This window comes from Oxyura jamaicensis, chromosome 17 (assembly GCF_011077185.1).
Source record: "Oxyura jamaicensis isolate SHBP4307 breed ruddy duck chromosome 17, BPBGC_Ojam_1.0, whole genome shotgun sequence".
Lineage (NCBI taxonomy): Eukaryota > Metazoa > Chordata > Aves > Anseriformes > Anatidae > Oxyura > Oxyura jamaicensis.
The window spans coordinates 2,335,658-2,348,193 of record NC_048909.1 but is presented as its reverse complement, the minus strand read 5'-3'; the positions used below and the strand labels follow the sequence as shown (position 1 = coordinate 2,348,193).

Genomic DNA, 12,536 nt, shown 5'->3' with positions numbered 1-12,536 from the left:
TTTTGTCTAGCCTTCGTGATATGTTTGTTTTGTATTTAAAGATTTAATAACATTAAGTTGATTAGTTGACTTTAATTATTGTTATTATTCAGCTGTACTAAGAAGCTTTTTTTTTTTAAAAAAAAAAAAAAAAAAAAAAAACATTCATATTGTATTTTCAGCAGTGCCTTTACAGGATATTTTTATTATTCCCTGATTCAGCTATTTTGCATACACTTGCTTGTTCTGTAAGACTTTCTGGGTCTTGTGTTATTAGACAAAATAAAAAAGATGAGCATTTTAGAGAAATTTCACTGTATATTCATGTGGCATTTATACAGCACTGCCGACACAGAAACAGAATAACCACTCATTCCCAAAGGGATTCAGAGCTTGGAGCAGAGGCTGGCTGTGTATTTTATAACTTCTCCAGTTCAACTTTCAGACCTCAAGGTTCAGCTAATGACCTCCTCACAGCTTTTATTGGTACAACAGTCCCCAAAATAAAACAAAGCAACCCACATCCCTGCAAGGAAATTCTCATCTTTATTTTATTAATGGGGAAACTGGGTTTTGGAGCCCAAGAAATCACAAGAGTATTAAAGGCAAGATGGCAGCAGAGCCAAGGCAGAATCACGGCACTCTGCTCCAGCTAACCGAAAAGCCATTAATTAATTTGAATTTGAGGTAGCAAAAAGCTGTAAACAAATGAGAAGACAAGTTCTAAATGGAAAGGAAAGCAAACGGCCCTTGTTTTCCTACAGAGCCACAGAATTAAGGGGAGATAAAGAGTGGTTGCCTAATTGAGGGCACCAGCCATTGAACAGTCACAGTGAATAAAAGTCAATACAACTGGCACTCAATTGTCACTGCGCATAGTGCTCTGGGGAATAATGGGATCAAGCCACTATATAAACTGCCCCTAGCTCTTCCTATTTCACATTTCATATCTCTTTTTCTTTGACCAGGTTGTTAAAACTCACATTCAGGCCACTCCCGGCTGAGGAGGCTTCTGCAGTCCCCTTCCCTGCTGGCCGGTGGCTCGCAGCAGGCACCGATGCAGAGCGGAAGCAAAGGTCCTGCACCAGCCCACAGCTTCAGAGAAACAGAGAGCCAGTCCTGCCTCCAGCCTGTTGGCTGCTGCCCACCAAATCGCTACACAACATTGGATCTCAGTTTCCCTGTTTGTAACGGGCAGAGGCGAAGCTGACCTGCCTAGGAAGGCAGCTGAAAACCTATTTGTGAAGCCACCACTTCTTTTCTCCCCGTTGTTACTCCAAAAGGCATTTTTGGTTTACTCAGACATTTCAGCTTTGCAGAAAGGCAAGCAAGGAAGCAAATCAGCCCCAGAAGCTTTCTTGATGCTTAATGAATTGCACTGCGGTTGTGTCAATATATATTAGTTACTCTATAACACAGAAGGGTTATTGGTAATCTTTGTCATCCAATAAAAAGAAAAACCTGCTATTTTTGTTAAATTAGAGCTTTTAGGTCTTTCTTAAAGTTGATCACTGCTTGCAATAAAGCCTAATGTTCAGTTATAATAGTTATAAAGCCCTGTTCACATGCATCAGGACAAGTTTCATGAAAGTGATCTTTGTAGCTCATAAAAATGACACTCCAGTGTATTTTTGCCATCATAGCAAGAGAGACTTATAAAATAGCTGTGGTGAAAAGTAAATAAAATATAAATGACTCATCTCAGGCAACAGTTTCCCCACCACAGAGACTGTGCACTGTATCACTTTTTGTATTATATCATATTAAGACAATTGCTTTGATCTCAGCAATAAAGCAAGTTGGCCCAACTCCTTTATTTTTGCTTAACCAAACTGGGATCTTCTGCCATAACTTCAGTGTGACTGCACAGAAACAAGCACAACAAAAAGTGCTAGTTGGGCTCTGTCCAGGCTTTGCTGGCCAAGGACGCCAAGAACTGGTCCTGGGGTCCTTGTCCTTGCCATCACCAGACTCGGACCTTGGTCCATCATTAGCTGTCTCTCCTTACCTGCTTTGAAGATCCACTCCAGGTATCCATTTAGCTCCCGTTCTATTTGCTGCTGCCTACGGAGCTTCAGGAATGCTCGGCGATTTTCTACCCTCTCTCGTTCTTTGGCAAATTCACTACAGAGGGAGAAGAATAAGAAAGCACATCACATAAAGTCAGGGAAAATACACAGCCCTTCTTTCGCCATTGAGATTGTCTTCACAAAACCTACGAAGTTGATAGCAGCGGGAACCACAGCACACTATACATTGCTGCCCAACAAGGTACCCCTTTGATTCTACCTCAGCTCTTTCTCTGTCCCTCATCCTGCAAGAGGACTGCAAAGTCCCAAATGCACAGAGTTCTGTTCTGGGGCCACACATCATTGCCAATGAGATCCTGATGCACTGCGTCCATCCAGTCAGGCAATATAAATTACTATCCACAACACTAACAGCTCTCCTCCATCCCTCTCCACCACCTAAACCACTATCCCCAGATAATTCCCTCTAGAAGCAGGATATTTTGTCAGAGAGGCACCAGTGGTCTTTCAGTTCTGGAGGAGATTTCCTTTTCCCAGTTCACCCTCCTCAGAGTTTTCCCTCTGAGGGCTTAAGCCAACTTTGACAAACACAAGTTAAACGAGAGCTGTAGGTGAGGTTGAGTACTCTGCAGGAAGGTGAAATATCCTCAACCCAGAGCACCTAGGGTAACTACGATCTTGCTGTTTGATAAAATCACATGGAAAGCAAGCAAATTGTCATCAGATTATGACAAGGCTATAGAGCATGTGGGGGTGGGGTGAGTGAGAAAGGAAGCAAATAACAGGCTGGAAAAAAAAAAAAAAAAAAAAAAAGGGAAGATTCGCCAACCACTGCAAAAGCCTTTTCCAAGTACATCCCACAGCCTACCTTGAAATGATGCTGAGACAACAGTGCGGCCACCACCTGCAGACACCCACACTAAGGCTTTCCCCAGGCTGGCCTGTGTCACCTCTAGGAAGCTCCTGGTGCTCCACCTGAAGCAACCTCCGCAGATGTACATGTCCTCTACCATTTGCAGGGCTCCAAACCAGCCTTTGCAGCCCCTCACTTTGAGCACACACCAATGAGGGGTCACAGGACTGAATCCCGTGAGAGCTTAACCTGCGTGGTCAGAAGTGTGATGAGGTTTTGTCCCTCACATATACCAGTGCCCCATTCGTTGTCCCACTTGACATCTTAACATCGCTGTCTCCTTTCTTGCAAGCCTTAGTTAACCTCGCTCTTCACTAACACCTCGCTAATCACCTGCTCATCGCCCACGCATGCTCCTCAGTTAGTCTAACAAGGAGCAGGAGATGGGAAGGAGGAGGAAGAATGGGGAAAAAGGAGCTGCAAGTGCCAAAGCTAGCTTTGTATTCACAGTCTCCATTTCAGCCCTCCACGCTGACAGTTTGCTCAGTCTGGCAGGACTGCCTGACCCGTGGAGAAGGGGACTGCAGGAGGACGTGGCTCAGCACTGCGATGCACAGCTACCAGCCGCGGATGCGAGCTGCCATCAGCTGAGCTGCTCTCCTGATTTTGGCAGCATGCTCCCAGTCTCCTGATTCCCCTCTCCTGGCCCCCACCTGACAGCACAGCCCATCCTTGAAACAGAGGAAGCCGAAACATCGCTCTGCTCTGACAAGCTCCTCCTTGGCATCCAGCACATCTGCCCGGTGGCTCAGGAGCCTGTACGTGTCAGCTGGGCTGCCCATTTTCTCCCTCTTCCTTTTTAACATGCTTGTTCCTGGTTCAGCGCCTGCAGGTCGGGGCCATGGACCTCCTCTCCTTTTCTGATTTCTCTCTGGAATGGGAATAAGGGGATCGGACAGCACAAGGTGACAACACGCATTTAACCTGCCAGGCACGGAGGGGTGGGGGATGATTTCCTGCATTGCAGGCGTGTATCACCGTGCATTTCCAGAGTGGGGCCGTGCCGGGGGGCAGCAGGAGGCGATACCCAGCGGGGAGCCTGGCCGAGGGCCACAGCAGGCAGGAAGGGCAGCAGGTGAGCTGTGGCACGGCTCCCGCGCCCCTCAGGAGCAGGGGAGGGAGAGCTTTGCTGCAAAGCCTTTCATCCTCTGCCAGCTCCTAGCTGGCCTAGGGACAGTGAAAGCTAACTAGGTCTCGTCTCTTTATTGTCAACTTTAAACGTGTAAGAAAATGAGGTAGAAACCATGCTAAGTTGCAAGCCTCCAGTAGTTTCCATGCAGTCATGCACTCAGTTTAGTTTGCAAGACACTGGGAAGGAAACGTTGCTGAGCCTGAAGCTACCTGCGCCCACCAGAAGCTGCAGGGAGGCACAGCCCTGTGCCAGAGGCAACCAAAGCAACGTCTCGTGGCCTAACAGCCCCAGCCCAGACCTCCTGCTCCCTGCAGCTGCCTGGTTTGCCCTGCCAGAGAAGCTGGGAAGGCAGCTTTCAGGAGACAACCCAGGTACCATGGGTGTCTGCTCACTGACTGTCGTCTGAGCGCAGCAGGCTGGGGACTGGAGTGCCCTGATGGGTGCTCTTCCCAGGGGAAGAAAGCATCGCTCGCCCTCTCAGCTCTCCCCAAAGATTTGATTAAACTGGAACTTGACAAAAGACTTCATCATGACATGCATTAATATAAGCATGCTTCTCTCTCCTCCGCTACGTTTATCATCATTCAAGAACTGAAATACTCCCTGTTTGCAGTAACTGGAAAACTCTCGGAATTCCCGCATGAGAACTTTTCAGCAAAATTTCAGAACGCTTTCAAAGACAAATGGAAAAATTCTATCAAGATGCTGTGTTTCATCTAGAAATACTTGAGCTGAGGTTTTCCTGACAGTTCTAAAAGAAATCACGGAAAACCCCATAGGAATGTTTGGCAGCAGTAAATAGCTTTCCTGTTTTATCCAGAGCAATTGCTATTTATGCCACTGACTTTCAAAAATCTCCCAAACCTTCTGGGAAGCTTGGGCAGGAAATATGCTGCCTCCTGACCAGCTTTCCTTTAGGACTTTCTTCACAGCCAGTCCTCCATACTTTGGCCAATTTTGTATGGCAGAATACTGAATAACACTCCTCCGTTGTTGCCCTTCATCAGCCACTTTCTCCCAAAAAAAGCCCCCCAAATACTCCTCTTCCAGCACTGCCTGGTGAGGCATTAGGAGAAGGAAAGCTGGAAGCGCTGGTACTCCTACACACAGCACAGCATCGGGAGACACTGCTTTGGAGGAAGACGAGCTCTGCCTTGGTAGATGACTACAGTGCATTTTAGTTACCACATGACAGTTGTGAATAACTGATCCCACAGAGACAAGAGGAACAGACATCAATGGAAGGGCATTCATCATAGAAACCATATGCCACAACACTCAAGCTCAACTTTTTTTTTTCCCCCTCAAGAGTGGCTGGTGCTTAAAGTCACCAGGGAAATGGATGATTGTCTCTTATCACATTAGTGGGAGGAAAAGTAAAATATATCATGGTGTAAATACGCACTGGAATGGCCACTTCAGAGAACCTCATGAGCCTCCCCAACCACGAGAGGGACAAGGTCAATCCATGAGTAACCATAAGGGACCATAAAATATTATAATCCAATGACATTCTTACATTCTTACAAGTACTTTACCAGTGTTGTCTTAAGTGAAAAAAACAAAACAAAACAAAAAGTGTCACACCAATAAAAAAATAAAATCCCTGATCCCCATCCTCCAAGTCTGTGATTGATTCGTATATAAGAGAAAAGAGCTGAGTTGGAGCACCTTGTAACATGCCTCATGGTCTTGGGTTTCACGGTGCACACCCAGGCTTGCTGCAAGACTAATCACACCATTCAACCTCTGCAATTCAGGTTTTCCCAGTAGAAAGCAGACACAAGTGCTTCCCACTCAAAGGAAAGAGGCAGAGAGAGCCGATATAGCATTACTGTCATTGCTACCACTAATAGTGGTGGTGATTAGCAATTCATGATAATGACATAGGTAATTAGCTCCTCATTCAGAACAGTACCACTGAGCTACACATGATCTCATGCAAACTCAGATCTTATAATGGGAGAACAGCCTTCATCTACTGAATCTAAAGCACTGTTCAGAGCACGCAAAAACAGCACAGATCTCAAAAGGGCCTCACCAAGGACTTCCAGAAAGGAATTGAAAAGGACTTTAAAAGTTTGTGTCTAAAACAACAGCACCAAAAAAAAGATCTATTAGTTTAAGGATTGGTATCATCTCTAGTCCAAGTATTTCAAAGGAATGAGTAAGGCTGAACCTGGATGGCACGTGGCATTGAGGACATAGTCCTGCCTGGAAAAACGCAGCCCCCAAGAACCAAAAGGAGCCAGATAAATTCAAGTGGGTGAGCTGCTAGCTGAGGAACGAGCCAGGCCTACAAATGTTTGACTGCCTGAGTTACTCACAGGCCAAAATGAATTCTCCTGGTGGAGAAACAAAACTGGCGAAGAAAGGAGGCTTGATTTGTGAGCTTTGTTGCTCGAACATGGAGCAGTGCCCAAGTACAGACTTGATATTTGACAGCAGCCTGTTAAACAGCCCACGTCACTTGGGAGCAGTGAGGGACAGGCTGGCGGTAGCTGATGGAATACACCAACTCCTCTGGCTGCCTGACGTGTTGGAGGAGCATCACTGCAGGAAGCACATGCCAGGGGAGTGGCAGTGGCACAAACTCATGCATTTCATGCTACTAGGGGGCTGCTTGGATGAGGTGAAGCACTAAAAATTCCCGTTTCAGTTCATCTCATTTAAAGCCAGCAAGGAAGGAACCTCAAAAAACGATTCAGTGCCAATTACCTAGCTGTGTTTCTGCAGACCTTCGGAAAGAACAACAGTGAACTAGGAATATCCATAGGATGAGATGCTACAAGTGGCACCTGGAGGTAAGAACATGCACTTGTAGGACCCCAACACACAAACACGCTGGGCGATAAAACAGGTAAAATGGACATGATACTACCTGCATTTTTTCAGTAAAGCCAGGTCTCTTGTGCTCCTGGCAAGCTGTGACTGCTTGCTGAGGGGCTGTACATTACTTACCAGACCTTCCAGAGTGCCCTAGGGTGAGTTAGGGCACTGGGACCACGCACATCTCCAGGCCTCCTGGCATCCTGAGAGCATCCACATGCAAGCAGAAACTCTTAATTGGATTTAAGGGTGGAAGCCCACTTCCTAACATTTATTTTGGTTAACCATCTGTGGGAAAGAACTAGGAAAAGATCCTTCATCTTTGTTTTGTGTTCTTTCTTTCTCAGGTGCCTGTGATGAAGGGTTTTGCCCCCTCATCCTAATCCACCCAAATTCTTGCTGCTTGGGTGAAGCCAGTATTGATAGCATGGTGGGGAGCAGATTCCTGCTGAGCCCTCCTCATGCTCCTGCCATCCTACAGCTCTTACAAGGCTTACGTGACTGAGTTTGTTGCCACATACACAGAGTCTTGCAAAGACCCCTACAGCTTGCTTCAGCAGGGTCCAACCCGGTTAATATTCCTAACATTTCACTCAGTTAACCACATCAGCATCCACAGAAAAGCAAATTCTTGCTGCAGGGAAAGAATTTGTTCTGCAGGTTCATATCTCTGTCTTTTGTCTTCCTGAAGAACAGTAAATCCTTCAGAAGGGGAAGCGTGTGCTGGATGCAACAAAAAAAGCCCAACACCTTTATGACTGTAACTGTTTATACAACAAAGGACACAAAGCCTTGGCAGTGCTAAACATTTATCTTACCTCGTGCAAACCTGTACTTTGAGAGGCAAAGGCAGAGAGCGAGTGTGGGAAGAAAGGGAGCCCACAGAGAGCCAGCAGCAGCAGGATGGATAAGCAGCAGAAAAGGCGAAAAGAAAGAAAAGCAGCTACTGGGGGTCCTGGATGAAGATGCAGGAAGAGCCCGAGGACCTGCTGAGCATCCCCATAGCCCTCCTGAGGGTGCTGTGGTGACTCAGACCAGCACAGAGACAGGTGGGCAGGGTGGCCAGGAAGGAGTGAGGGTGTCCAAGCAGGGCAGCAGGCACCATCTTCCCCTGATTCCTGAAGCATTTTGCTTCAGCAGGGTGCACTGTCACTAGGGAACCAGCATTGACTGCAGCACCAGAGACCCTTTGAAATCTCTCTGAGATTAAATAACCAAGCAGAGGCCCAGCACGGCGCCAGGAGCCTGAAAGGGGCTGGAGGGGAGGCAGTGGCAGGGGAGCAGGAGTCCTGCAGGGGGGCGGCAGCCTCCACCTGGCCCCCTCAGAGGCCCCAGACTTTGGTGTTTCTCAAAGGAGCTTCACCAGGAGAGGACCAAAGGCAGCCACAGCAGGGGCCGAGTTATTTGTGGCAGCAAAGAGGATGCAAGGAGCAAGGGGAAGGGATGGGAAGAAGAGAGCGCAGTATTCCCTTCAGGGCATTAATCAGGGTGGATGCCTGTAGAGGTGGAGGGCTGAATGGGTAGAATCCAATTTGGCTTAGGAAAGAAAAAGATGAAAACCAATACATCCAGGAGTAAAAAAAGTAAATAAATTAAATCCAGAGCCAATCTATCCTGGCAGAGAGATACAGGAGGCAGCGAGGTTGAGAGAGAGGTGGGCATGACAGCACAGCAAGAACTACAGAGTTTGCAGCACTCTGGGGAGCAAGACAAGAAATGCAATTTCCAGCTGCCTGCCTGAGAGGGGTCGTGGCCTGGGAACCCACAAAGCCAGCAGCACGTGGCCCAGAGCTGTCCGTAGCTGGCACCTCAGAGGGCTGCAAACAAAGTGGGAGGAGACCAGCAAGGAGTCCCGTTCTTTACCACAGCATCAGACATCTTCACCATAGCCAGCCACGAGAAGACTCCAGGATTAACCAGGGTGTGGTTATCCTCGTGCATAGGCAAAAACTGCAAGTGCAGAGAAATCCACAAGCAAAACTTAAAATAATGTGATGCCTCTGCCTTACTGATTTGTAACCACAAATAGAAATGCATGTAGATTATTAACCTAGTGGTGTTAAATACCTCTAAAGATCGGGCCCAGGTCACCACTGAGTACAAAGTGTATTGATTAGAAAGCTTGTCTGAAACAAGAAGGGAAACGCATAGAAACGCCCTTAGTTTGGGCAAGAAGAAAATCTGAGGGAGGTGGAAGAAAGCTCCTCCCAGGGGTGCAAAGGGATCACACAGGAAAAGTGCTGGAAGGAGATGAAACTAAGAAGGCAATTCACCTGGAAAGCCATCTGTAGGAATTTCTTCATGCTGGTGACTTTTGCTACCTCTAAGATACTATTTTCTTGCCCCAAAAAGTGCTTTGCTGCAAAGTCTGAGTTTTGAACCTTGGTATTAAACAAGGAAGTCCAGGAGGACTGAGATTCCTTAGTGCTGAGGATGACAAAGTTCTGTGGCTCCTCACCTGCCCCAGGTTGTCCCATGAGCTGCATGAAATCCCAAATACACCCACTGTTATCTGTCTCACCTGCAGCTCCAGCCCACCAAGATGACCCTGGGCATGGCCCAAGGGGTCTTGCCCATCTGCCCAGCCGGAGCCCAGCCATACAGACCCAGCTGGCTGAGCAGCTTCACCCGTCCCAACGTCCACCACGTAGGAGGAAGGACTGACTCCATCAATCCTGCACAGCCAGAACTGCTGCTGCTTCCTCCTCATTGCTCTTAAGAAGGGGAAAAAAGAATTTCTCCTCAACCAGCTGATAAAGGATGAAAGTGTCACTGTGGGATTGATCACTCGGCACCAAGCCAGGCTTCACAGTCACTGTTATCACTGAACATAGCAGGAAGATGCTTCAAATGCAAGCTAGATATGGGATATGTCGTGTATTTCTAGAAAGAGAGTGAAGAGGTGAAGCCTTTGATGCATCTTCCTTCCTTTTGTCTTTACATCCAGCTAGTGATAATTTCACTTTGATTCCACCTAATCTGATATGAACTGCTGCAAGTGCCGCAGATGGGCAAAGCTGGTCCCAGTGAGGGAATGGGTCTGGGCAGGGGAACATCGTTTGTCTCGTGGCACCGATTGCCCAGTTCAGCTCAGTGCGTGTGCTGGATAAACCTCTGGCTCTGTTCTTCAAGCCTCCACCCCAAAGTCAAAGCAGAATTCCCAAGTAATTTAAATTTAGGTCTCCTATGCATCATTCCTACCTTGCAGGCTTTAATTTCCATCGCAGCTTAACAGAAGGTCAAATAAATGTAGTCCATCTTTCCTGTACAAAATCAAAACACAAAAAGCGCAAGGGATCTACACTTGGTAGGACATTTAGCTTGTTGAGAGGAATCTCACATGAAAAGTCATTGCTCCTTCTGCAAGAACCACATGTGCTTCTCCCAGATTTGTGTGCAATGGTGGATTTATTAAAAAGGGTGAAGAGCTAGGAACAACAGGAAAGATAATATTCCTTTTGATGTGTCTTTCCCCTTGCTTTTATGCACAGGCTGAGGAAAGTCTAAAAACAATGAGAACACAAGCAGAGTTTCATATCTTTTCATGATGCAGCTCTTCTAATGCAAATAATTAACAGCAGCCAAAGTCAGATCACAGCAGGTAACAGCGAACTTGGAACTAATTTTCAGGGAAAATGAATGATTGCCTCTATAATGAGGGAGAAGGAGGACAGAAGAACGTTTTGCCATTATGACAAATTAATCAGCCTAATTCTCCTCCAGCCTCTGCATGTCTTGCAGGCAGAAGTTTTATGATCTCAATCTGGCAAAAATCCTCAGGCTGGGAAAACATGTCATGAAACTCAGCAGAGCAAGTCAGCGAGACAGCCGGGTCGGTGAGGTCCTAACGGGGCCGTGCTTGCCCCCAGCAAGCTGCTCGAACAGCCCCAAGGTCTCAGTGACCCAAGGCACCACAGTCAGCAGTGGAAACAGATATCCCCTGGGGAGACCAGAGGACAAGGCAGGGAGTGTTTAATGTGGCTCTGCCCACAGTGCATCACCCCACAATGCAGACTGTTCACAACAGTGTGCTGCAGCGAGGAGTCCAAGCACCTTTTACCCTGACCCTCAATTCACCTGCAAGGTGCCAGCACCATCCATGGCTGTGTCCCTTGCCTGGCTCCTGCTGTTCCAAAGATGCTACATCTATAGGAAATGTCTCCCTGCGGTTCCTACACCAGGTGGTCTCAGACAGCAAGAGGCAGGCATTGCACAGCTCGCGGCAGAGCAGCTCTGGGCAGCGTTACAGAAATACTTACAGAGGGAAGATGTGAACTGGCCATCGCGGTGCCTCTTCCCACTTGGTTACTGCAGCCAGATGAGTAAACCTCAGGAAAGATAATTACTCTTTGTTGGCTGGTCTGGAGATCCCTCAGGCTTCACCTTAAATATCTGAGGACGTGACACGCAGCATTTTTCACACTCAAGAGGCAGACCCAGGACTCAGATGCATCATCCACAGTGCACTGCCCTCTCTGGCCACGCTCCGGCCATCTCTCCACACTCATCCCTCCTCACCACTGCGTGAAATGGTGCCAGAAAGCACTTAGCCTTGAAATAAGTCAAACCATCTTCCCCGCAGCAGCCTGTGATCATGTTTATCCTCTTTGCATCATGTAGCCCAAAGCATCCGAACTGTCACAAGTGTATTGTAAAGAACCACCCAGCTCATTACCAGGCAAAATTAATGCCCAGTTCAACACCCAGGCAGGATGAAACTCTATAATCCCACCAGCCCACGGAAGATGCTAGCTGGGCTGAGAGGGGAGCAGCATCAGGATGAGAAACACAGCCTTGAAAATCACTGCTAAGGAGGGACAGCAGGGAGCTAAAGGTGCTGATGGAGATGGAGGCCCACGTCCTGGTGGCAAGAGCTGCAGAGCAGGAGGGCAGAGGGCTACAGCCTGCTAGCAAGACATCAGTCCAAAGGCAAACAAATGAATGAGCATTGGTCAGGACATCTCCACTCCATGGGGGATTTTCTTCTCTCCTCTTTGGAAACTGCAGAACCATGCGCAGAGTTCAATAAAAATTTTATCAGGATCATCACTGGGCATTTTCTGGTTAGAATCAAAGCCCAGGCCCATGGCATGCTCCGCAGCAAACCACCCTGTGTTCAGGGAAAAGCAGAAGGTGGCTGGGGTCAACCCTTCCTGGCATGACTTGGAGCCAGAATGTTCCCATGGTGCCACCAGTGACAGTCAATCCCTTTTTCTTACAGAAAGTTTGTATTCCCCGTGATGGATGCCTTTGTTGCTGCCTAAATCACAAAAAGCCTACAAAGAATCTGGTAACTAAGCATAATCACTCACCTCTTTCGATGGAAAGAGGTGGCTCAAGAGTAAGAGCTTATGGATACAAATCCCTAAACATTTTCACTACTGCTGCTGTTTCACACTGCTCTGGAAACCTTACAAAATACTGCCACAGGTTCTGGGAAATCAGGTACCCCACATCCTGGGATGAGGTCAGCAGGGCTAGACCAGCTTTTCATGATTAAAACAGAAACAAAGCCAAGTGCAGCTCTCCAGCATGAGCAAGACGTGTCTCATTTGTCTGTCTTGAAGTGGCAGACCACTACAGCTCCAAAAAAGAAGCAAATGAGCCTACCAAATGTCTTAATGTTACCAAACGGGAGAGAAATCTCTCCTCC

The 12,536-nt window shown here is 47.5% G+C and overlaps 1 protein-coding gene across 13 annotated transcripts in view; it reads right to left on the bottom strand.

The window, feature by feature from the left end:
* Window positions 1–12,536, bottom strand: part of CACNA1B (calcium voltage-gated channel subunit alpha1 B) — a 299,945-nt gene that overhangs the window by 134,493 nt on the left and 152,916 nt on the right. For all 13 annotated transcript variants that reach the window (XM_035342034.1, XM_035342033.1, XM_035342035.1 and 10 more), the window contains one exon: window positions 1,988–2,103. In XM_035342034.1, the coding sequence (XP_035197925.1) occupies window positions 1,988–2,103 (116 nt within the window). The remainder of the gene's footprint in view (window positions 1–1,987; window positions 2,104–12,536) is intronic.